The 26529-nt window shown below is 38.9% G+C and overlaps 1 protein-coding gene across 2 annotated transcripts in view; it reads left to right on the top strand.

The window, feature by feature from the left end:
- The window catches only part of Triqk (triple QxxK/R motif containing), a 64568-nt gene extending 48764 nt beyond the window's left edge, over positions 1-15804 (top strand). For both annotated transcript variants that reach the window (XM_075966942.1, XM_075966941.1), the window contains 2 exons: positions 4430-4515; positions 11329-15804. In XM_075966942.1, coding sequence (XP_075823057.1) covers positions 4430-4515; positions 11329-11442 — 200 coding nt within the window. In that variant the 3' untranslated portion in view covers positions 11443-15804. The remainder of the gene's footprint in view (positions 1-4429; positions 4516-11328) is intronic.
- Positions 15805-26529: the final 10725 nt, after the last annotated feature.

Raw genomic sequence — 26529 nt, 5'->3', positions numbered from 1 at the left:
AATTAAAGATTTGCAGGCACAAATGAAAGACAATGAACTGAGGAGGAAGTGCAGGAGCAAGTCCATCTGCAGGTGAAATGGATGTGCCTTTGAGCAGAACCAGCTGCATTTTCATCACAAGAATAACATTTAGGAGGCTTTTCTGCGTGCGCTTGTTTGATAGCATAATGTAGTCATAAGCAGCTTAGGCTGTATTCAGAAAACAGAGCATTAATGTTTAAAGCAGCAAGGCAGAGGAAGAGCAGGCTGCCTCAGGACGATAATGAGCACGGCCAGTGTGAGGGGGAAAGAAAAACAGTTTGCTTCTAAAAAAGTGGTCACCAGATGTTCACATGGTAATGAACGAGCAAGCACCTCTACAGAGGGCACAGGTGCAGTCTTCTTCTGGCCCAGGGTAAATAACTGAATAGGATAGAGCCAAAGAAAGGTGTCTCTTTTTGTTTGTTTTGACTGAACTAAGACAATACCTACTTAAAACTATGTAATATTAAAAGAAAATGCAACTTTAATATGAAATAAAGCACATAGTTTATATTGATTTAGAGTATCATATAAATTACTGTATCCTTTCCTAAAACAATGTGATATGAGGAGTGATTATTGATAATAACTATAGTATGAAAATTTATGATTTTTATTAAAAATATTTGTTTGAGTATATATTTTTACTTATTTCTTTTAAAGGAAAGTGCTTGTTCTTAAATGTATTTCAATGTTATTGGATATATAAATGTAATTTTCAATAATACTTTATTAATTCTTTGATAATTTCATACAATATATTTTTATCATACTTACCCATTAACTTTTCTTAGATCTGATGGGGAATATCCTTCTGTATATGTGTTTTTTTATTGGTTAATAAATAAAGCTGCTTTGGCCTATATAGGGCAGAATATAGCCAGGCTAGAAGAGATAAAGAGAAAGAGTAGGTGGAGTCAGAGAGACTCCATGTAGCTTCAAAAGGAGACAGATGCCAGATGGAACCTTACCAGCAGGCCACAGCCACGTGACAACACATGGATGAATCGAAATGGGTTAATTTAAGATCTAAGAGCTAATTAGGAATATGCTAGAGTCATTGGTTAAGCACTCTTGCAATTAATATAGTTTCTGTACAGTTATTTCAGGCCCGGAGGGCCGGGAAATGAACAAGCAGCCTCTGCCTACGTGGATCTGTCTTCTTCTCACTTTCTACCCTATTTCCATTTCTCATCTGTATCCATTTCTTATTCTCTGTACATTGACCAATTGAGGCACATTCTTTATGTTAATTGTCATCTACTGCAAGAAGAAGCTTCTCTGATGAAGGTTGATAGATAAACTGATCTAGGAGTGTATCAGTAAGCCATGAAGATTGTATAAATACTTTATCCATTTAGAAGAATAATAGTATTGGCTTCTCCCCATGGGTCTATAACCTGTTTTACCACAGGTTCTTAGTTCCATTAATAGTGCAAGATATGGTTTCTATCTTAAAAAGCTGGCCTGAGATCATTCCAAATTATTGGTGACTCCCATAACATTTATGACACCATTGTACCACTGGGTGTAACTTTAAACATAAATAATGAAATTATGTCCTCTGTAGAAAAAGGATGGAGCTGAAGATTGTGATGTGAAGCCAAGTAAGTTAATGGGAAGATAATGCCAGATGTGTTGCTTGGAAATGGGCCAGTCCTGTGCTCATTTTAATAACATCCATTTTAAGTGCACCTTTAGATGTTTGTATAATAATTGAGAAGTTTTCTTTTGTAAAGACTATAGGTGGATGAAGAACAGATAAGGAAATATGCTACATTTACACAATGGAGTGCTGTGGGACAATGGTCTATACCCTGTCATTTGTAGTTTGATAAAATGCTGATTGACCAGTAGCCAGGAAGGAAGTAAAGGTGGGGCCACCAGGCAGGAAGTAGAGGCAGGGCAACCAGAAGAGGAGAATTCTGGGAAGAGGAAAGAGTCAGTCTGCGGTGGTCACCCAGACACAGAGGACACAAAATGTGACTGCCTCACTGAAAAATGTACCAAGCCATGTGGCTAACACAGAAAAGTATTATGGGCTAATGTAAGTTATGAGTTAATAAGAAACCTGAGTTAATAGGCCAATCAGTTTATAATTAATGTAGACTGCTGTATGTTTTTTGGGGGACTGAATGGGTACAGAACAGGGTGGGACAGAAACCTCAGTAGGCAATGGAGTACTACACAGCAGAAAAAAGTAACGATATCTTGAAATTTGCAGGCAAATGGATGTATCTATAAAACATCATATTAGTGAGGTAACCCAGACCCAGAAAGACAAATATCATATGTTCTCACTCATAAGTGGCTTTTAGACATAAAGCAACGAAATACAGCCTACAATTCACAACCCCAGAGAACCTAGACAACAATGAGGACCCTAAGAGAGACATCCATGGATCTAATCTACATGGGAAGTAGAGAAAGACAAGATCTGAGTAAATTGGGAGCATGGGACCTTGGAAGGGGGTAGAAGCAGGGAGAGGCAGGGAGGGGAGCATAGAAAAATGTGTACTGCAATAAAATCAAATAAAAAATTTTAAAACAAGACAACAGGTGGAACAGAGTAACTTAAGCAATGGTATTATGGTGCCACCGGTTGACTGGTAAATTCTTACTGTTACGTTGACTCTGATATCTGTCTGGTGATGTTATGATGGACCATGCCAGAAACCATGAATATCACTCATTAATCATGTTTAAAATCATCATTCACACTTTTTTCTCCACTTTACCTTAAAATTCTTATTAGACATATACTAGATGAATCGAGGAATTTCTTTCTGCTGGTATCTGTGATCTCCACATTTCTTCTAAGATTTGCATTGGAAATGTGCTTGGTGGAACGGAGAGGAGGAACGGTGTCGCCACTTTCATTGCTCCTAACTGTTTATATCGCAGCAGGACGGACACAGGAATAGCTGGACTATTGAGATGTGAAATCAGAATGAACACTTGTCAAGGGTTTTTTATCTTTTTTTCCAGCAAAATTAAATGTTACTAATTTAAAGTGAGTCACAGTCATGTTTTTCTGCTAATTATTTATTTAAATTTAGAACATTTGATATTCATCTTTTACAATTGACTCTTTTCTGCATCATTAAACCCTATCAACAAATAATACTTATTAAGCTTCAGCCGGTAGAAGCAGCGTGGCTGCTGTGCAATAGTGCAGCTCACTTTCTGGCCCCGAGAACTCGCACGCGGCCCTTCAACCGGAGAAACGCTGGGCTGTGTCTAATGAGCCCAGCTGTTGCCTTTCTCCATCACCGCTGTCCACTTACCTCCCTTCTCTGCCGTTCGTGTTTCTAAAACTCTATGTGGAAGATAAAGGCACTTTTGAATCATTAGCAGACGCATTAAGAAACAGATGTGTTTAGCATTAAATTTTTATGACATCCTTTAGATCAGCTGCTTCCAGATTTATCTGAGTGAGAATAGGATGTGGAAATTTGGGGTAAAAAGGGCAATGTGTAGGTAAGCTCCGGAAACACTCTGAGAGGAAAGGCTGAAAAGAGAAGAGCATAGGGTGAGGCTAGGAAGTATGCTGTCCTGTCTGTTAGCTGCTGCTCAGAACGCCACCTTAGAGTTTTTCTTGCAACAACTCCCACTTGTTTCCTTAAAGAGAATTTTTTAAAATACATATTTTTCTTGATAATCTTTTGTTGTGAAATCTACTATTTTCCCTGAGGCGGAGTACTGCTTCTTTTGTAGCTTGTCAGTGGGGTCACCAGATGGTACACCAACACCAGAATTTAGTGACACTAGCTCAGCTTCGCTTCTCTTTGGCTGGGAAATGCAGTAAGGAAGACTGAGTGTCATATCTAAATGTCGCTCGCCTCTGTCTGACTTAGTCATGTCTGTTCCGTCCTCTGGTGAAAGGATGAAAGTTAGACATATTTTGTTCTAATGAATTTAGGGTCTTTAAAGTCAATATCTTATGGATTCCTCTGTTAGTCTCAGGAAAAAAATGAGCAAATATTTCTTAAATTATACTCTTGTGTATTTCATGTATCCACAATGTTATTAATTTAACAGGAGTTATTTTTAATTGCTAAAGCAATTTATTTAATAGTCGATTATATATAACTGTATAATTATATATCTAGTTTTTATATGTAGTCTTATAATTTATATATTAAGTTATTAGTACTTTTATTTTAAAAGATTCACACTTACTGTGAGTATCTTATTCTCTAAAAATAAAAGATATAATTTTGTTTTGGCATTCTGTGCATCAGATCATGATGTCTGTCAGAGTCAAAAGAGATCAGTCTTGAGTGACTTATGGAATCTTACCTGTGAATGTCTACTTTGTGTAAACATCCTTTGACACTGTATAGGTGATTGTGAAATTTAAATTATCCATAAAAATAACTCATTGTCTGAAACTGTTTCTTTCTAGGCAAACAGGATTATAAAAAAACCAAACCTATTTTACGAGCAACCAAATTAAAAGCAGAAGCAAAGAAAACAGCAATAGGCATAAAGGTATACTTCTGTTTGATAAATTTATAGTTTGATGTATGTATGCCAGTTCATTTTACACAACTCAGTTGCATATGTGTTAAATTTGAATGTCTTAAACTACTTCAATCTCAATAAAGTGTTAGTAAAGTTTTTGTAAAATAATTTTCTTATTGGAAAACATCATTTCTGTCTTGAAATTTTGAGGACCCTTAAGATAAAGTTGTAATTAAAGTTTATAGTATATACCGTACATAGAAAACAGGTTTCTTCTCAAGCTATTATTCTAGCTTTTAGAAATATTGTTCAAGCACTCCAGTCATGTATATGGGTTATCAGACTCTTCCACGCAGTGAACCCCACTCTATAGCTGTTTACTTTGTCTCTAGAATCTGTGTAATGAAATTCTAGTGCTTTCCTCTAACTTGCCCTCTTGGCAAGCCAGTGCCTATCTGCTTATGGGGGAGGAGTGAAACTGAGAAGGGTGTCAGCAGATAGTAGTTTAATGTGCTTACGAAACTAAAAGTATTTTATTGTTGGTCATGTCAAGTGTTCACCAAATATTTAGCATGGAGTAAACTAGGTAGGAAAATCCATTTGGAACTAATGCTACCAAATGTGTAAATTAAAAATGACCAGTACAAATATTTTATTTAAATATTAAACTGTTAAAAGAAAATCTGGGTGTTCATCTGTCAGATAAAAAATCAATTTTTCTAAATTATAGCTCATAACAAATGCCAGGGTATTACCAGCAAGCTGTAGCAGCTGTTGCCTTGCCAGATGATGTCCTTGGTGAGCATCCAGAACTCGCTGTTCCAATGGTGGAACCCTGCTTTCCCCGCCTCTGACTGCTGACTGTGATCAGCTCTGCTGTGTGATGTGCCCTTCCCACAACAGTCTCCTCCGTTAGTGCTGTGCGGCATGTTTTGAGGAAAAAGGAGATTTTTTTTTTAACTTAAAAGATTGGTTTGTCTTTTTAGTTTTTTATAATTCACACCAAATTACATTCATGGCATTCATACAAAAGACATTCTGTGGCATCAGCTTTTAAAGAACCATGTTTAGCTTTTATTTTCTGTTTGGCCATGTAATGACTGACTCTTGTAATAGGAAGCATTTCAACAGTGTCCTCCAAGGAAAAAGTTAATATTTGCTTTTATATTTCACAGCATACTAGGAGATTATAAGGGAAATATTAGTGTAACAAAATGTATTTCTAGCATAGTTTAATGAATAGTTATATATTAGGATTATTGAAATAATGCAGTCTTCTATATATTTATAGACCACACTTGTGTGCCCACCCCTCATTTAATTTGCTTTTACACTTTTGGTTTTGCTTTGAGGAAATAGCAGTGTTCTGGTTATAGGTTAAAGTAGTGTAGAGTGCTGTTAGTTAATATGTTTTTCAGAACTATGAAGAATTACTTTTTTAGCTTTCTTTCGCCATAAAAACATACACTGAAAAGTGTCTGATATTAGAATATAGATCTATTTTAATAATCTAGCATATCATTCTGTTTGGTAAGCCTTAAGAAACAAAGACATTAACCACCATTATCTTTGCATGAAAGTGTGTATTCAAAGGCTATTGCCATGACATGAAACTTCTAAGAATCAAAACCACGAAGGTGTCTTGCGTTTCAAATCGAGCATACTAATTAGTTTGCCCAGTCAAACTTTGATCGCCTTGTCATTTTGCTGTAGGATTTTTAAATAACAGAGTTTCCTTCAGCAATTGTCTTTTAAAGCTTTTTAATTTCCCTGGTGAGCGATTTTATCCATGCTGATAATGTCAGAGAAGCAAGTGAGAGCTAATGAACATCAACCATGTTTGACTTTTACCGAGTTGATTCAAGATGACCAGAAAGTCGTATTGTGTTACTACTTTACTACTTTTGAGTGAGTTAGAGTTGCACTCTTCAAATATTATGAATCTACAGAAAATAAGAACAGGTGCATAGACTAGAAAAAAAAACCCACCAGTGACATCAAAACTGAGTGTGCCGTGAAAGGCCTGAGATCACATCCCTTGTGACCCTCACCATTGGCATGAGTGAGCTGACTAAATCTTCTTAAGCTGTGTTTGTAGTTGGAGACTGTGTCCTTCACCTCAGGGCTGAAAGTAGAGAAAGAAGATAGAGCATTGAACTTACCACATCCACGGCACCTGCAACTATTAAGTGGTTGGGAAAACCCCAAATTAGGCACGCCTCGTTTGGGTAAATACGACCCTTGAATATTTGTAAGGGCCGTCATTACTTCCCCAGTGCCTGCCTTGTGTAGCCACTGTGACACAAAGAGCTCTGGGATTTGCTGTGGAGTTGGTATTATGAGTATCAGTGCCTTAAAGCCTTTCAGCCATCACACACTTTTAATATGCTTAGTGTGCAAGCCACATCGGTATAATCGATCCAGTCTTACTTACAAATCAGTATAAGAGATGAGTAAGATGTGATTGTCTTGAAAACTGTGCATTAGACGTCACCTCCAGGTTGAATTATCATGTTAGACCAAGTGTGCTAAGCTTTGAGATGACTGGCTGAGAAGAAGGCATTTGCCCTTTACGAGTTCTGGCGCCTTATTCTAAATATACAGTTGACTAGTAGAAAATGTTTTGGAGGAACGATGAATGGTTTCAGCTTTAAAATAAAATATTTTATTTTTTCTTTTATTAAAAATAATTTTTATACAATATATTCTGATTATGGCCCCATCCCCCAACTCCTCCAAGATCCTCCACACCTCCCCTCTCATCCAAATCCACACTCTTTCTGTCTCTCGCTAGAAACCAAACAGGCTTCTAAGAAATAATAATAAAATAAGATAAAACAGAAACCAACACACACACTGAAATAGGACAAAACAAACAAGCAGAAGGAAAAGACAAAGAAAAGCATGATAAACATAGATGCCGAGACACAGTTGTTGTCCACATCGCTGAAATTCTCATAGGATGCAGATACCTGTGCTCCCCAACATGCAGGAAAAACAAATCTGCATTGGCTACCTTCAAAAGTCCTCACAAAGTCTAAGGATGGAACACTTAGCCTGTCCACGTCAGCCAGATATGCAGTGTCAGGCGGACCCTGTCAGCAACCCTTGGGAGGAACAGCTTGAAATGTTGTTTGTTCTTTTTATTATTTCTGGTTTAAATCTGGACAGCAGCCAGATCATGGAGAGGAAGGCGTCCTACAGGTGTCTAAGGTTATGGCCACAGGCTCTGGGATCCTGAATGCTTCATTTGAGATTTGATCATGGCAGATTCTTTAGAACAGTCACCCTCCATGGTGTCTGCCTCCACCAAAAGGCGTTTTGAAGGAAAGTGTTTGTGACATTGCCCTCCGTGTTTTTAAAGCCATTTGCATGTCATACACTGACCAGAGAGCATTGAACTACAGCATAATCTCTGCTTTCTACCCTTAACATCCTTCTTAATACCTCTGAATATCCCCAACAAATTTAACGAGGGCTGGCTGCTTGTCTTAACAATCGTGAGTGGGAAAGCAGTAATTAAGAGTGGCTATCAGTGAGATGAGGAACACATCCTGGAAACAAGACTACAGATTTCATTCTCTCTCTGAGCTGCTGGAGTGATGGCCGCTGTGGGTGGGTTCTGCTGTCCACTCCCCAGAGCAGATGGAGCTTGTGGTTATGCCGCTTGTTCCCTATGTCCTCTTAAAACGGGAAGCGCTGGAAGCAGATGGGCCGGGAGCACAGCTGTGGCTGGAGGACATAATGAGGCCTGCGCAGTGCTGCCCTGTGCGGTGCTGCCCTGCCCCTCGGAGGTGCCAGAGCCTTCCAGCTGACATTACATTGATATAGTAGATTTTAAATATCAGGTCCCACAAAAATTACTGACACGGTTTTCCATGCTGTAGTCTCTATCAATATTTATTTTCATAGTTTGGATATCTAAATAAATATAATCAAGAAATAGAAAATCTGTACATAATGTGTTTGTGGTTTCAGCATTCACCTGAAATTTCGTGTTGATTATATATCAAATTCATTTAAATATTTTTTAAAGTTTAATAGGTGGCACATGTTGAATTATTTATTTTGCATTCATCTTAAATGTAAAATATATTCATACGGATGCAAATGAATCGCTTCCCCATGAAACAATGCCATGTAGGGGATGCACAAGTGACAGCAGGGTGTGTAAGAGCCTTGTGGGTCTTGAAGTGTGGGCAGGGTGTGTAAGAGCCTTGTGGGCCCTGCAGTGTGAGCAGGGTGTGTAAGGGCCTTGTGGGCCCTGCAGTGTGAGCAGGGTGTGTAAGGGCCTTGTGGGTCCTGCAGTGTGGGCAGGGTGTGTAAGGGCCTTGTGGGCCCTGCAGTGTGAGCAGGGTGTGTAAGAGCCTTGTGGGCCCTGCAGTGTGAGCAGGGTGTGTAAGGGCCTTGTGGGTCCTGCAGTGTGAGCAGGGTGTGTAAGAGCCTTGTGGGCCCTGCAGTGTGAGCAGGGTGTGTAAGAGCCTTGTGGGTCCTGCACTGTGAGCAGGGTGTGTAAGAGCCTTGTGGGTCCTGCAGTGTGAGCAGGGTGTGTAAGAGCCTTGTGGGTCCTGCACTGTGAGCAGGGTGTGTAAGGGCCTTGTGGGTCCTGCACTGTGAGCAGGGTGTGTAAGAGCCTTGTGGGCCCTGCAGTGTGGGCAGGGTGTGTAAGGGCCTTGTGGGCCCTGCAGTGTGAGCAGGGTGTGTAAGAGCCTTGTGGGTCCTGCAGTGTGAGCAGGGTGTGTAAGAGCCTTGTGGGTCCTGCACTGTGAGCAGGGTGTGTAAGAGCTTTGTGGGCCCTGCAGTGTGGGCAGGGTGTGTAAGGGCCTTGTGGGCCCTGCAGTGTGAGCAGGGTGTGTAAGAGCCTTGTGGGTCCTGCAGTGTGAGCAGGGTGTGTAAGGGCCTTGTGGGTCCTGCAGTGTGAGCAGGGTGTGTAAGAGCCTTGTGGGTCCTGCAGTGTGAGCAGGGTGTGTAAGGGCCTTGTGGGTCCTGCAGTGTGAGCAGGGTGTGTAAGAGCCTTGTGGGTCCTGCAGTGTGAGCAGGGTGTGTAAGAGCCTTGTGGGTCCTGCAGTGTGAGCAGGGTGTGTAAGGGCCTTGTGGGCCCTGCAGTGTGAGCAGGGTGTGTAAGAGCCTTGTGGGTCTTGAAGTGTGGGCAGGGTGTGTAAGAGCCTTGTGGGTCTTGAAGTGTGGGCAGGGTGTGTAAGAGCCTTGTGGGTCTTGAAGTGTGGGCAGGGTGTGTAAGAGCCTTGTGGGTCCTGCAGTGTGAGCAGGGTGTGTAAGGGCCTTGTGGGCCCTGCAGTGTGAGCAGGGTGTGTAAGAGCCTTGTGGGTCCTGCAGTGTGAGCAGGGTGTGTAAGGGCCTTGTGGGTCCTGCAGTGTAGGCAGGGTGTGTAAGAGCCTTGTGGGTCTTGAAGTGTGGGCAGGGTGTGTAAGAGCCTTGTGGGTCCTGCAGTGTGAGCAGGGTGTGTAAGGGCCTTGTGGGCCCTGCAGTGTGAGCAGGGTGTGTAAGAGCCTTGTGGGTCCTGCAGTGTGAGCAGGGTGTGTAAGGGCCTTGTGGGCCCTGCAGTGTGAGCAGGGTGTGTAAGAGCCTTGTGGGTCCTGCAGTGTGAGCAGGGTATGTAAGGGCCTTGTGGGTCCTGCAGTGTGGGCAGGGTGTGTAAGAGCCTTGTGGGTCTTGAAGTGTGGGCAGGGTGTGTAAGAGCCTTATGGGTCCTGCAGTGTGAGCAGGGTGTGTAAGAGCCTTGCGGGTCCTGCAGTGTGAGCAGGGTGTGTAAGAGCCTTGTGGGTCTTGAAGTGGCCTCTGTTCTTTTTCTGTGCAGTAAAATAACTCGTTAACATTGAGAAAATTTCTTTGCACACAGACCACATGCACACAGACAAAAACACTGATATTTTTTGAAAGGAATTGTAGTTTTATCGTATGTTAAATTTTGCCCATTACTAAATATAAATGATTGATATAATCAGTATCAAAACGCTAATGGTAGTATCCAATCCCTGTCTTCAGTGCTAAGATGAACCATATTAGTTTCTACCTCATGCACTCAGAGTTCACTTTGTATCCCACTGTGTAAGTTACAAAGTTTAGAGTTCTAAAAAGCAGAATGTATAGCTAAGCATGTTGGGGCAAACCTGCAGTCCCTGGCTGGAAGCCAGTCTCACTCAGCCACACAACATGTTAGAGGTCAACTTTTCTCCAAAGAAAAAAGAAAAAGAAAAAGACAAAAAATGGAGTGGTGGGGATTGGAGGAAACAGAGAAAAGAAAAAAGAAAAAGAAACAGTTAGTGGAAAAGAAGCCATGAATTTGAAGGCGAGCAGGGAGGGGTTTATGGAAAGGTTTGGGAACAGAAAGGAGAGGGAGATAATTTGTAATTCTATTACAATCTCAATAAAATGAGTGTGAACAGTTGCGCTTCCAATGTATCTGTTTATTGGAATCAAAATCAATGGCATTTCCTTACAATAGAAAATGAGTGGTAATTTGTAAAATATCTTCTGATAATCACTAATAAGTAATACTTAAAAAATAGTTACATGTACTCAATAGAGACTAATTCAAATACAAGCACAAACTACATTGACTGACTTTAAAATTTTGATGAAAAATTAAGAAAATATATTAAAACATATTTCAATTTTGCCACCAGAAAAATCTTAATAGAAATGCTTCATCCGTTTATGAATTTGCTATTACAATATGTATTGTCTTCTGAAAAATAGATTACTTATTAATAATTATTGAGTTGACAGTATTTGTCCTACACCATGAAGTGATAATTTTATTGTATCTGATGAAGCCAATTTCTCTTCATCCGCTCAAGTTCACTGTTTTCTCTTTCCCAGGAAGTTGGTCTCATGCTTGCAGCTCTCCTGGCCCTCCTACTGGCTTTCTATGCTTTCTTTTATCTCCGACTGTCAACGAATATTGACTCTGATCTGGACCCAGATGAAGATTAGCTGAGCAGCAATCAATAAATGAAGGGAACTAATTCCAATAAGAGCATCCTTGGGGAGAAGTACTTTGACAATTTTCAAAACTGAAACATTTTGAATATTTTTTTCTTGGTACTGTCAGTTTGCAGAAATATCTTTGTACCTATGGCGTAAGGTATCTGGAGACTTTATCCAGCAATCCTGAGTCACGTATGCTACTCAATACTTTGTAAATCTTTCAGCTTTGGCAGATACCCTATTCATGATATAGCTGGATAACACAGTTTTCATATGTCTTCCAAATTTACATGTATAACTCAGCCACTTAAACATCATTAAATCTGTTTTATCCCATGTATATTGTAAGGAAAAGTTTGCATTGTTATTTGAAAACGCTTACTCAAAATCATATTCAGAACCTAAGAATGAGCAGAAAGTAATGGGAAATTTTTTGATATTTTTATTTCATTTTATTATTTTTGTTCATGTGGATACAGTTAATTAGTCATGTGTGTACACATGTATTTTGGGTGTGTTCGTGGGTACCCATGCCTGTTGGGCTCAGGGTTCAACCCTGAATGTTGTTCTTTTTTAAAAAAATCTTATTTTACATGCCCTTCCCAGTTTTTACAAAGAAGCATGCTTTCTTTCCAGACATATTTGATATCATTAGGGAGACTATCTGCACATGCATCCGCAGGAATCTTTTTCTTCCTTGCCAACTGTTAGTGCACATGTGCTGTGTCAGAGATAGCACCTGGATGACAGAAGCTCACAGAGTCACATATGCCCCTAAAGAAGAGTTCCTTTCCTCCTGGGCCGTCTGAGCTGGTGGAAACAGAAAGTTCAGCTGATCTCAGTTTTAATTAACTTATTATTGCATTAATATAAAATTGGAATTCTATATTAATTATGTTGCTCTGGTTGCCTGCAGTATCAGCTCGCCCTTCTTGTTAGGGAGCTGTGCAGCAATCTGCTTCTAATTGCACAGGGTTTCTCACGGTGCAGAATTAGCAGGAGTGCACCTACGCAAAAGCATTTTTTTGGGGTGTCTCTTAAATCTGAGCATTACAAAGCCTTGTTTTTTAAATTACATTTTGTCTCTTGAGAACTAATTCATACTCAGTAGAGAAAAATAAATGGTAGAAAAATATATGCCACATGTTACTTTCATCTGTACTTTTCTAAAAATTTTGTGAATATCATTTGTGTTGTAGCATAAATACTATTCAGTATTTGATTGGAAGTCAGAGGTTTAATAAAGTGTTAAAATACATGAACACATAAATCTTAGGAAGTTTTGTGGATATATGTGTACATATATGCATATATGTGTATGCATATACATATATATACGTATATCTATAGAATTGACATTAGCTTCTATCTACTATAAAGATGTATAGAAAATGGCTATTTTGAAATATGTGCAGAGTTTTAGAGTGTACCTTGACTTTCTGAGAAATAAATGCAATTCTAAGATCATTTCTATACTTGCGAGAGGCGGGAAACTCTGCTAGATACTCTGGAGTAAGTCTGGCTGTAGAGCATGGGTTCTAAAAGAACAGACAGTCTTTGTGACTTGTGCAAAAGCTGAGTATGTCAGTGTAGCATTTGTTCTGTGGAATTCATTTCATCAGTGTGAAACAGCCTAAGTTTCCAGTATCCTCACAGATTATTTATGCCAAACATCTGAGGGCAAAATTTAGCCAGCGTTATTTGCTGGATTCTTCCTCCTGAACCCACAGACTCAAGAAACAGAAGAAGAGTTCTTCTATACTCACCACAGAGGGCCCATCCAAGTGGCATTTTTAGGAAAGGTTGCAGCATTTTACGCCATGTGGTATGTCTGTTCGCGAAGTGAGAGGCAAGGGAATATCCAAGCTGGCATTTTGGATTTGATGGGCCTTTTACTTTCCTGAGTGACATGCCACATGTCAAGAAATACTGTTTTCTTCCAGTCTCCTCACACTGACGTGAGCAATTTCATTTAGTTATTTCCCTCCCATATGGTGCTAAACACAGGCACATCCAATGCAGCTTCTTTCTGTTTTTCAGTGGTAATTGAAGTGAGAGGATATGTAATAATCGTGTATCAGATACCTATCCAGGTTCTAGAGTAGCACAGTTAACAGCACTCGAAAGAGATGTGTGCCTCCTCGAAATGCTTGACAAGTGGCTGTTGTGAGAAAAAGCTTCACCATTCTGTTCTGTTCATGAGATTTGCTGTGGAGAGAAAATGTTGTTTCTATAATAATAAATACAAGTTGAAATGTACTGTAATAATAAGCAAGTTTCACCACCTGAATTTCTCCATGTCCTGTGTCCATTTGTGTAGCTGGTTGATTTATGACATTCCCAGAAAACAAATCCCAGACTAAAAGCTTTGATTTCAGTAAATAGCAGGTAAAGCAAGATGATAATATTTTTATATAATACTGTTTTCATAAAATGCAAATTTCATGAACTCATATTAACTGGAAACAGCCATCTCATGAATAGAAACACCAGGCTGAATGCCTAGTTTGAATATTTCAAGACAGAAAGATGTTGGCTCCCTGCTGTTTCAGAGGACCACACTTTTGAGTAGTAGGTAGCATTTGTTATAAATGTGGGGTTAGAATCAGGTGTAACGTTTAGGCATGGCTATTTCCCCATAATAACTTTCTCTGCTTAGAGTGATGGAGAACAAAATAGAAGACATTATAATGGCCTGTAACTTCGGAATCCCTTAACATATGATGTGCTGTAAATTTCCAGCCAGGGCCAGAGAGCTAACCCTTAACCAGTGGAGAGCTGCGAATGAGGTGCAAAGGTTGTGATGTCCCATGCAAGTTTAGATGAAATTAAATTTATTTGAGGAGAAAATTGTAAAACTATCACATCATTTAATATTTCTTTCTAAAAAAGAAAAGTTACTTTTAGTGAGAATATAGGGTGGTCTGCTTTGCGACTGACTGGTGACATACTCTAGCCCCAGCCCATGATGGGGAGATCTTGAGGATATGAGTCTGTTTCCTTATGTCTTATGACATACTCTAGCCCCAGCCCATGATGGGGAGATCTTGAGAATATGAGTCTGTTTCCTTATGTCTTATGACATACTCTAGCCCCAGCCCATGATGGGGAGATCTTGAGAATATGAGTCTGTTTCCTTATGTCTTTCCAGTGTGTGATCATCTACCCATGAATTTAAGTGCATGGAAGAGTTTTGTTTTAGTGTATTTTAAATGTCTCGGCGTAATTGTTTTATATAGTGGATTAATCAATTCAGAATTTAGTATTTATGGTTGTCTGGTATATTGGAAGATTTTATATATATACATATATATTTTACAAGAATTAATTATATATATAACTTGTGTATGTATAAATTATATATTAATTGTATGTATAATTAATTGTTGCAGAATCAAGCAATTGGTACAAAGTCAATAGGAACTAGGAGCGCCAGGATTTTTTTTTTTTTTTTTTAGGAAACTGAATCTTATTTATTTAAAAACATTCTTAGCAGTTCCTATCAACTTACCATACATATTCACTCCAAATGAAAATAAAATAAAATTTTATTATCATGTTTCCATGAACACTAAGGCACTCAATCTTCTAGGCTCTAAAAGTGCATAGTCAATAATATTTCATTGGATGAATTTTACATTAGATAAGCTTTATAAGTAAATGCTTAGAGATTAAACACATTTCTATTTTAATGTACTACATCTGTAACAAACTTCTGATCCAGAAATGACCAAAGCCGATTCTTTATCCTCTCTCTAGCAGCAGTGACACTTCTTTACACTTACCTGAGCCTCTCTGAGGGGAGCTGCCCACTTCTCCCCTAGCAGCCTTGCCTTCTCTGATTAGCGCTGTGGCGCCAGAGCAGCCTGGGTAGAATGATGTCAGCTATGTGTTGTCGTGCCGGCACCGTACTTAGGATCACTACACCTTCAGTAAACGTGGAATTGTAGCGGATGAAGCCGCACCTACAGAATCATCCTCACCATGGTCCTCAGCTGGAATTGCATAGAGAAGTACAAAAGAGTTGGAGAATCACGTGAAGAAGTGTGTCACTATGGAACCGTCCTAGCTGATCAGAGAATCTCTTAAAACAATTGAACTGCAGCCCTCGTCTGCATAGTAACGCCTTGTTACACAATTTCTGTATCCGTAGCAACAGATATGGGATGCTTATTTCAATAAAATAAGTTACTTTACGTGCCAGAAGATTTTTGATGACAGTACCCCCTCCTATTTTTCATTTTTTAAAACAACAACCAAATTGGTGGGGAGGCAGCCAAAATCTGAGGTACCAGTGTTTCTCGAACAGATGTCGCGCCATTATTTTTTAGCTCGTTTGGATGAATAAACATGCGAAACTGTGAAGTATTACATTTTAGATTTTTCCATTAAAAAAAGAGACAATCTGTTTACTGTCCTAATTGAGACAACAATCCTCGTGGTTGCCAGTTTTGGCAGTCATAACAATGAACTATAAATATTTGGACCAATCAAGTAAATGGTGAGCATAAAGGCTATAGCATGTGTAAAGTTCTATTTTCACGGGCACCCATCTTAGTATGACTTTTTTTTTTAAACTTCATTAAATAAAATGTTTGCGCGGAGCTAAAGTTTCATGGTACAGCTAAAAGAAGTGGATTTCGAGATCTAATTTCTTCCTGGTTTGTCATCCTCTTCCGTGTACAGGTGTTTCTCTGCCAAAGGAGGAGGGGCAGGTTCATTGTTACCCCTCCTGTGGGACGTTTCTGATCATAGCACAAAGCTCAGTTGTTTTTTTTTTTTCTTAATTTTCTTGTATTTGCAAAAATACCACACATGTTTTAAGGTAAGACAGAAAGAAAGGAAAGCACGGGCAAGTTAGTAGACCAGACAGCTAGCCACGGCAAAATGCAATCATCTGTGATCCACAGAGAGCTCTTTCAAGGGACTCTTGTTTGAGTTCCATATCCTCCGTCTCCGACTGCCCACCTTCAACCCGATTTCCTTCCTTCTCTGTTTGCATAGTCTCTAACATCCTTCGGGTTGTGTGTTGCTTGTTCTATTTGACCCCCACTCACATATAAATATTCAGTGTGAACCTGTCTTATAGGAATGCTTGTTTTTGTTTGTTCGTTTGATTATTTAATTGAGTGCATATTATCAAGGTACCGTTACTGCAGCTGATGTAATTCAAGATTCTTTCTTAGTATCATCTAATACCAAGTCAATACTCAAATGTTCCTGATTGTTTCCAAGCTATCTTCTTTAATGGACCTCGAGGGAGGTCCATGGTACTCTTGGTTACTTTTTAAAGTTCTTATATAGCAATGAGTTTTATTGTGGTTGTTTTTATATTTGTTCTGTTTTTGTGGGATTTTCTTTTTGCCATTGACTTACAGGTTCTAGTGACATCCATTATTCCTGATTTAGAGTTTGTCATTGCTATTCATTTACGATTCTATTTTGATATTTGGATATTACATCTAAGCCAAGAGTGTACATAACACATAATGAGGAATATATGTCATTATCTCACTTGGTTAACTATGATTTATCAATGGGCTCATATGCTACCACTGTGATTCCTTCTGAAATAAAGCTTTCACTTAGTATTTTAGCTGTATCTCTTAGTATACATTGAAATTGTTTATTAGGTCCCTTGTCTCTTTAAGCACTGCAAAATGCAGTTTTCTGTCATTCCTTTGTTTTTTTTTAAGTGAAATAACTTATCATTATTATTGTTACCATCATCATTATTGTAATTATTATTATTGAGACACTATATCTATATGGGCTAGAATTATTGTACTTTAATGCAAATAAACAATTTGTAGTGAACAAATTGATTTAAAAGCAGGTTTATCTCCTCGATTGTGTCTATGTATTGGTAACTTTTGTAGTCTTTATTTTTTTGAAATATAACATTACATGAGAAAATGGAATAGAGATTGTGAAAAATAGAGAGTAGGGGAACAGAAGGAAATTACATACAAAAGGCCAAAGAACAGAAGACTTAGTTCTTATTTTTGATAGCACAATAGAATACAATTCTAATTTCTGATGTAAAATTACCTTTGTTTAATTATAATTGAAATATTTATATTCTAACCTGTAGCTCATCAAAGACAGAAGAGATCAATACATAAATCTTTCCCATTGTCAGATGTCATAGCTGTGAGTTGCACTCTCTAAGGTGGCCAGTGCATGTTTATGTTGTTGTTGTCCTCGTCATCTGTTATTGTCATTGTAAGTTACAGAATTTGATGGATTTGATATATTTTAGCCTATGGCAATCATCTTTTTATTACCAAAATGAAAATTCTATCATGATTGACATTAGAAGCACTTTCATGAAAAGAATGGATTATGTTCCTCTGCATTGACATTTTCTAAAAATGAGACCCAGTGCAATAAGATTTTATGTATGTAAGCCAGTATTGTGTACACATGTATTTAAGTATGTGTACATGTATGTATGTATGTATGTATGCCAGTATGTCTGTGCACATGTATTTAAGTATGTGTATATGTATTATGCATGTATTATGTATTATGTAATCCAATATGTCTGTGCACATGTATTTAAGTATGTATGTATGTGTATGTTTTTATGTATGCTATATATTTGTTTATTTGAGATGAGCCCACGTACCCCAGGCAGGCCTTCCGTTCACTGTGTCTCTAAGAATGACCTCGAGTTTCAGATTCTACTGCCTTTGCCTCCAGAGTACAGGGTGTTCAACTTAATATTTTTAATGTAGGAAAATATTGAATGATATATATATTATATTCCTTTAGAATATAAATATATGATGATATCATCTTCAATCTAGGTTATTAAGATAATGTGAAATGTAAATTTCCTAATGTCAATTTAAATTTTGGCACATATAGCAAATTAGGAAATATGAGTCTTTACTAAAACAAGAAAAACAAACAGTCTTCAAGAGACAAAAAAAGAAATCCCCAGTCATCCTGGATGTAATGATTCAGTTGTACTAACATAAACATTATTTTAATTTGAGTACAGAGAATTTAATATGTAAACTATTATTGTTTAGCATAACATTATAGTTAAATTATAGTGTATAGTCATAGTTAGGAAAAACTAGACCAGCAGGACAAAAGATGCTTTATGTACTTTATGTACTAAACATAGATATTTATTTAATAAATAGTATATAATAATAAAAATAATCATTAAATGTCTTTTTAAAATCAAGTATCTTTTACAAATTAAAATATGTCTGTATACCAAGACTTACAACTAGATTAATTTCCAAAAATTTGCAGTCTGAAAAAAATGAAATCATGTAAATTATGAGGAGAAATCACAGACATTTTTAGAATCTTTTAGTAGAAAATTATTTCCAGACATTGATATGAGGTAGAAATCATGAAGTAAATACTCTTAGATAACCACACACTAACCCAGTCTAACACTGGAGTCTTGATCTTTAAGGATCTGAAGAAGCAGTGTCTTTCACACACTGCTTGAGAGCGAGAATTGAACATGTTTTCTGGAAGGCTCTTTTACAGAGTACCTCCAAGCTGTAAATGCCACACACACTTGATGCATTCATTACAAGATGATGATGACACCAGTGTTATGCAAAGAATAAGCAAAGCATTTTAGCCACAGCGCTGTTCATTATACTCAAAGTACTAAAGGCAATGATGGTGCCTACCTAGCACAGTACGAATGACCCATGTCAGCCCATAAAGTCAGCGTGGTATAGTCTGCACGTGATAAGTATTTAGCTTAATGATCAGAGGATGGAAAGTTGCTTGTAAAATTACATGGCACACAATTTTATTTTGCTTAAATGTGTCTATCTGCAAATCTGTATTTAAATGCATAAAAAGGGCATTTAGCGAGAAGTAAGGGATATTTATCTTTATATACAAGTTAAGATTGATTTACATCATTTTAGCAAGCTGAATCCTGTATCTCTTCAGAGACAGCTAGGAGGGAAATGTTTCATTGAGCTACTTAAGAATCCAGACCAACTAGGCATGTTTCTGTTGTTTCATTTCCTTTCCTTCTCGGTCACTTAACAGTTATGACTACCTATCTACCTATTAGGTATTAAATCTGCCATGTCCTCCTTTGCAATCCTCAGGATAAGCACGAGATCTGAAACAGCTTTGCTCTTCACAGTGACAAAGTCATCTATTGTTTATACACAAACTGTTCATTATTCATTTTCTATATTTCACTCTCTGCACTTTGCTCTTATAAGAAAATCAGTCTTCAAAAGTGAAAAGCCATACACTCATCTCATGACAAGCAATACTGACAGAAGACAATACTTTGATCAAACAGGTCATGGAAAAAATGAATAAATTGGTAAGATGATAAGAGATTGGATGAGAAAAAATCAACAAAAGGGCACAAATGTATTTTGGTGCCCAGTCCATTTCCTCAGGAATCCATCAGGAATCAGAACTCACCGTGTGACTGGTGCTGAAGGCCCGGAAGGCTGCAAATGTCCCATTGTGATCACTAGTGTTCCCTAGTTTATTCTAGAAAATTCCTGTATGTGTATCTGTAAAGACTGATCACTTCTCAGGGTTTCTGGAGTTCCCTCACCCAAAGCCAAGCAAGTGGACTCATAATGAAAACTTTCACGTGATATATTTCACGCACATTACCTGTCCTCTGCCTGCTGGTCCTTCTTACTCAAGTCCACTCTTCTAAAGGGAAAAGTAACCTGCTGTTTTATTGCTGGCTCCTAGGTGCTCAGCTCTGCCCCTAACCTTTCAGATATACAATAAATGTCTTTGACTGCCTAGCACTGCCTCCCCCCCCCATTCCTGAGAATGGGCCTTCAGTAATGGCATCTCTGATCTAAAGGAATCAGAGTGGCAGGTGAACCTTTGTGCAGATGTCTGCTCTGTGTAAAGGTGGCCTAGGTTAGTACAGTTTCCCATCTTCTTTTCCAGAACCAAAGCACGAAAAGTTGTAACAATTCCAATCCTACTGACTCCTAAGTGAATATTGGAAAGCACGGGATGGCCATTTTCAGTTCCTTTCCTTCAGGAGAGGCATTTTGTTTGAGTATGAACATGCTTAATTTTGTGTTATTCGAACTTGACTCCTGTACTAAAGATGAGGTGTGTGGGTGGTGGGACACTGAGGGTGTCATGTATAGAACATGGCTGTCCAAATTCTCAGGATATTGTAATTGTGTTGTGTTTTTGTTTTAATCTCAGATGGGGGAATAGGGAGTTTAAAATATTCATTTTGTAAATTAAATAAGCTAATGATTTCATCAAGAAATTTTAGACTTTCAAGACAAATTTGAGACCCCCCTAAAGTTTTCTTTAAATGGCTGTTATTCTGTGTAGTAATAAGGGCGGCAGGGCTGCGTCCCCAGCACCCTGGCTGCCTGTTCGGCTAGCTTTTGCCCCGAAATAATTACACACAGACTGTATTCATTTAATCACTGCTTGGCCCATTTCTATCTAGCCTCTTCTAGGCTAACTCTCGCACCTGGACTAGCCCATTTATAATATTCTATGTAGCACAGCTAGGTGCGCTTACCAGGAAGATTCTAGCCTAAGTCCATCCTGGGTCGGAGCTTCATTGCATGCATCTTCCCAGGAGTGGGGAGCATGGCGTCTCTCTGAGGCGTCTGCTCCCGAGTGGAGAGCTGTGGAGTCTGAGCTCACTTCCTCTTCCTCCCAGCGTTCTGTTCTGTTTACTCCTCCCACCTATCTTCTAACCAATGAGGGCCAAGCAGTTTCTTTTTATTTAACCAATGACCTTCCTCCATCAATTCTGCTATTCTGGGTCTGATTAGCAGAATATTGTTCACTGTGAAGACCTGCATCTCTAGCTTTAGTGGTGAGTCTCGACTGTCAACTTGGTAGCACTCAGAATCACCAGCAGAAGGGACTTCTAAACCTGTCTACAAGGGGACCCCAGGTCGGGTTAACTGTGGTGGGGGGGCACCTGCACTGACCAGGGTTGGGCCCTGGCTGAACAGAAAGGGGTAAGCCAGCTGAGCATACACATCGTGCAGTTTGTTTCCTGGCTGTAGACACAGTGTGGCCAGGCTCCTCCTCCTGACATGCTAGTCAGAGCCTTCCCCGCTAGGGTAGCACCTTCCCTGCGACTACAGGCTATATGCAGGACTGTTGAAGACAGATAATTCCTTGCTTTTGTCAGGTATTGTGTTGCAGCCATGTGGCAGGTAACTAGCAGAGAAGTCAAATGATGAATCTTAAAAACAAGCTTGATTCTTAGAGAGCCTTTTGGAGCTTCCTGTGTGAGCTTTTTATCACTAATATGCTGATTATGTCTAATATAACTTTATTTAACCTCAAATTATTGTATTTTAAAAATTCATAAATTGCATATATACCTACATGATATTGAAAGAATTATTTTAAAAATTAAACTTGTCCATATAATGAAAATATGCCAATATTTAGTATTTCCTCTTTTAGTTTTGGCTATTTGGAAATTTTTACTTTACTGGTTGGTCTTGAAGTTAAATAAGTTTTAATATGTATTTCTACTCATTTACATTTTATCTGTTCATGTTTTGTCCACTTAAAGTTTTGAGGACTGGGGAGAGAGTTCAGTAGATAAGAGCTTGTATTGCTCTTCCAGAGGACTTGAGTTCAGTTTCCAGCCCCCACATCAACAGGCTCACAATTGCCTGCGATTTCAGATCCAGAGGTTCGCATGCACCTGACTTGTGTGGGCGCCTGCACGCACGTGCACATGTCCACAAACAGACATAATTAAAATGAATAGAAATAAGTCATTTAAACATGTTGCTATTTCTAAAAATAGAATTTTTGTGATTTGTTAACATAAATTTTTATCATCCATGTGTGTGCTGGTATGTTTAAAGAATATTCTGAGGATTTATATATTACAGTCTCACTTTCTTTGAGGTGTCTGCTGATTTAAAACAGTTTAATGTGATTAAATGCAAATATTGAGATCAGAGCAAGTCTTCCTCCACAACCATGCAAGAATAGATTCTTAAAAAAAAAAAAAAAAAAAACAAACCTGGTGCAGTTTTAGGTGCCCCATCCAATTGGCTTAAATACTTCCTTTATATTTTCAGTGATGTCTGCCCTGAAGACTTCACATATTCCAAGAAGTCCTTCCTTGCCATGTTCTGACTTGCTCCCCAGCACTCCACAGTCAGCCTGTGTGTATCGTCCCAGTACTATTCCGGGATGCAGTTCCTTTCTTCCCCGGTGTCCTGTGCAGTCTGCTCCAGTGGGCATCTGACAGTCCTGGGGTTCGCCCCTGAGCCATGACCACGCAATCACCTTGAGAGCAGAGAATTTGTATGCAAATGTCTGCAGAAGTGACTGTGTGACCTGTGCTCTTTTCAATGAGTGTTCGAATTAGAAATGCTTGTTCTCTTTCTCTGATAAAATCGAATCATTTTTAATGTGATTCTGTTAAATCCATATGAGAAAAGTCTCTGCTTTAATGCAGTCCACAGAGCATTTTCATTTATTTTGTTCCTTTCATTAAAGCAGTTGTGTAAGTTGTGCCTAAGTGTTTTTGTTAGAGATATTCTTAGATGCATTTCGGTATGTATAGTGTCCTGTCCATATTAAATGAATTTATTCATTAGTGTTTTCACACATGTCTAATGCATTCCGGTCACATTCAACCACATACCTCCTTTATCCCCATCCCACACAAATGCCCAACAAACTTGCTGTCCTCCCACCAAGTCCCCATCCCATTTTCATGTGAACATTTAAAAATTATAGTTTTATTACTATGGAGAAATACAAAGAATGGTTGCTATTAATCCTATTGACATGATAGTAATAAACAATGCATTCTAATACTCTAATAAGTACTGTAAAGACTCTGGAATTTTATTTAGACATATGGCATTGTATTCAAATAAAGAGTAGCTTTGTCCACTCCAACTTCAGTGCTATTTAATTTTCCTTACCAGCTCAAGTTTGGTTAGACCCTTCAGTACTTGGCAGCACAGACTTTGACTTGTTTGTGGCAGAGCCTGCAAGGCTCCTCGCAAATGTTATCTCATGAAGCCTGGCCCAGCTAAAATCCAAATCCCATTTATATTCGGGCTTCTTAGCCGCCTTCCATTTCTGTTTCTTTGTTTTCTGTAACAGTTATTACAACCTGAAGTAGTCATGTTTTCTTACGTTAGTCTGTTACAAGTCTATCAATCACCACCATAGAATGTTCTGGATTGTTGCCTGAACTGTTGTGAAGTAATTAGATAATGAAAATTATAGATATTTATATGTATGTTACAAAACATCTTTATGGTTTTATTTAGTTTTATTGTTGATTCTGTAAAGATTTTCAAGTATGTAATCCTGTTTATTAGAGGGCATTAAGATTATCCAGTCGATGTGAAACAGAAATAATGATTTTGTTCATCCTTATTTCTCATTTTCCTTTTCTTTATTCTTCTCTCATACAATACATCCCTACTGCAGCCTCCCCTCTCTCCCCTCCTCCCAGAGCCCCTTTATACCCCCTCTCCCTGAGAGCCACTGCTCCCCCTTTTCCCATAAGGAAAGAGCAGCCCCTGCCTAGGGATGTCAGCTGAGCTTGGCATAACAAGATGCAGTAAGACTAGACATCAACCTTCATATCAAGGCTAGTTGAGGCAACTAGAAAGAGGAAGAATGTCCCACAAACACATGAAAGAATCAGAGACACCATCACTCCCTCTGTTAGGAGTCCAAGAAAAACCTCAAGCTAAACACCCACAACATGTTTGCAGAGAACCCAGTACAGACCCATGCAGGCCTTATGAGCCTTGTTTAGTCGATTCTCTGGGCCCCGTTCCCCTCACGTCCTTCACCCCTCTGGCTCCTGCAATTCTTCTTGCCCATGCAATCCTACCTCCCCCTCTTTAGTAGGGTTTCCCAAGCTCTGCCTAATGTTTGGTTGTGGGTTTCTGCCTCTGCTCCTGTCAGCTGCTGGAGGAAGCCTCTCTGACGACAACTGGTTTAGGCACTGGTCTGAGTGTAGCAGAATATCATTGGTAATTATTTCAATAACTTTCTTTCCAATTCTGCATGGTTCTACTCTATACCAACTAGCTTCTGGATCCTTGCCACCCAGGGAGTGCCAGGTGGGCACCTCCTCTGACTTACAGCAGTCATTCATTAGTTGGCCTCTCTCAGCTCTTAGCCCTAGCACATCCTTCAGGTGGAACAGGTTGTGGGTCTTAGGGTTTGGGGCTTCAATGGTATCCCAGTCCTGCCAGTCACAGAAGATAGCCTGTTCATATCCTTTGTCACCAGGAGTCCCCAGTGGAGTCACTCTCATAGGTTCCAGGAAGTTTCCACTACACTGGCTGCCCACATTGGCCTCCCAATCCACCCCCCCATTTCAGTCATCTCTTCCCCATCTCTCTCCATCTGTCCCTACCCTACCTGATTCCTCCTGTTTCCATCCCCAACCACCCGCAGTCCTACAAAATCTATTCTATTTGCTGTTTCTAGGGAGACACATGGATTTCCCCCTAAACCTAACCCCTCTGGGTCTGTGGATTGTAGCATGATTACCATTTACCTAACGGAAAATATCCCCTAATAACTGGGTGCTTATCATGTTTATTTTTCTTGGCCTGGGTTACTTCACTCAGGATGATTTTTTTCTAGTTCCACCCATTCGCCTGCAAATTTCATGATGCCGTTGTTTCTAACTGCTGAGTAATACTTCATCGTGTAACTGTACCACATTTTCTTTACCCATTCTTTTGTTAAGGGACACCTAGGTTGTTCCCAGTTTCTGACTGTTGTGCATACAGCATCTGTAAACAAAGCTGAACAAGTGTCCTATGGGTAGGATGGAGCATCTTTTGGGTGTGAGCCCAAGAATGGTGTAGCTGGATCTTGAGGTAAATGGATTCCCAGTTTTCTGAGGATCTGACATATTGACTTCCATAGTGGCTATACAAGTTTGCACTCCCACAAGCTATGGGAGTATCACACCTTGTATCACACTCTAGCCTACATGAACTGTCATTTGTATTATTAATCTTAGCTATTCTTGCAGGTGTAAGATGGAGTCATCCTTCTTTGTAACATTGCTAAATCATTCTGTTACACCATCATGAAAACGTTTTATTGAATATAAGCATGATCTATATCATCTATTATCTGTCACTTATTTTTCTCTATCTCTATCTCTTCCCTACTACAATTTGAGCACACTTCCTCCAAAATACTCAGAAACTGACCTTCTTTAATCACATCGTACCGGATGAGTCCGTCATCCAGAACGGTCTTGAGATTGTCAATTGCACTAATGTGAAATTTTTCCTGAAACAAATGAGTTAAAGCCGCTTTCGATTTGAAAATGGCTCGCATGTGAAAATGGTTAGTTTCAGGTCTTCATGTTGTTTGTTAGGAGCCTATGTCCGTTCTTGCCAAATAATGTTTCTCTGTCTGTTGATGCTTTACTATCTAGTAAGAATTTTTGAGTTCCTGCCCTGGCTTTTATCAGGCATCCCTCAATAACGGGCTGTGGTCAGGATCTATAATACAAACCAAATAAAGCCTCGCCTCCTCTACTTGCTTTTGGACAACGTTTTATCACAACAGCACAAAGATAAAAGAATGTGATATTTTATCTCACTTGTATTATCTTGATTCTTTTCTTCAAAGTTCTCCCATTGAATTTTCACTGAATTCATTAAACCTTGGTTATATTTTAACTTCCTTCTAAGATGGACTTAGCCATCTGTTTGCTTCAGTTTCTGTAGTTACATAATTTTTCTTATTCTATTATGCCTTTTATTTTACTTATGTTCTTTTGCTTACAGTTTTATTCTCATTTATGCCAACATCCATCTAACGACTTCCCTACCTTCTTATCATATATCTATATCTGTAGCTAATTTTCAAATGATTTTTGAGACATTTAAATTAATACAGTGATTATGTTTGAGACTCTTTTAGATCTTTTTCTAATTGTTTTTGTAGACAAAACACCTAAGGTATTTTCAGTGTTCTTATTCTATTACCCTTGTAAAGGGTTGTTGGTTAATTGTTTTCAAAGCTACTGACTTAAATTCTCATTTCTGCCTCCTTCCCAGTAGCCAGTGTTACGAAATATCAGACCCACATTTCCTG

Source organism: Microtus pennsylvanicus, chromosome 3 (genome assembly GCF_037038515.1).
Source record: "Microtus pennsylvanicus isolate mMicPen1 chromosome 3, mMicPen1.hap1, whole genome shotgun sequence".
NCBI lineage: Eukaryota > Metazoa > Chordata > Mammalia > Rodentia > Cricetidae > Microtus > Microtus pennsylvanicus.
The sequence above is the reverse complement of the archived record's forward strand: the minus strand, read 5'-3'. Positions and strand labels throughout refer to the sequence as shown.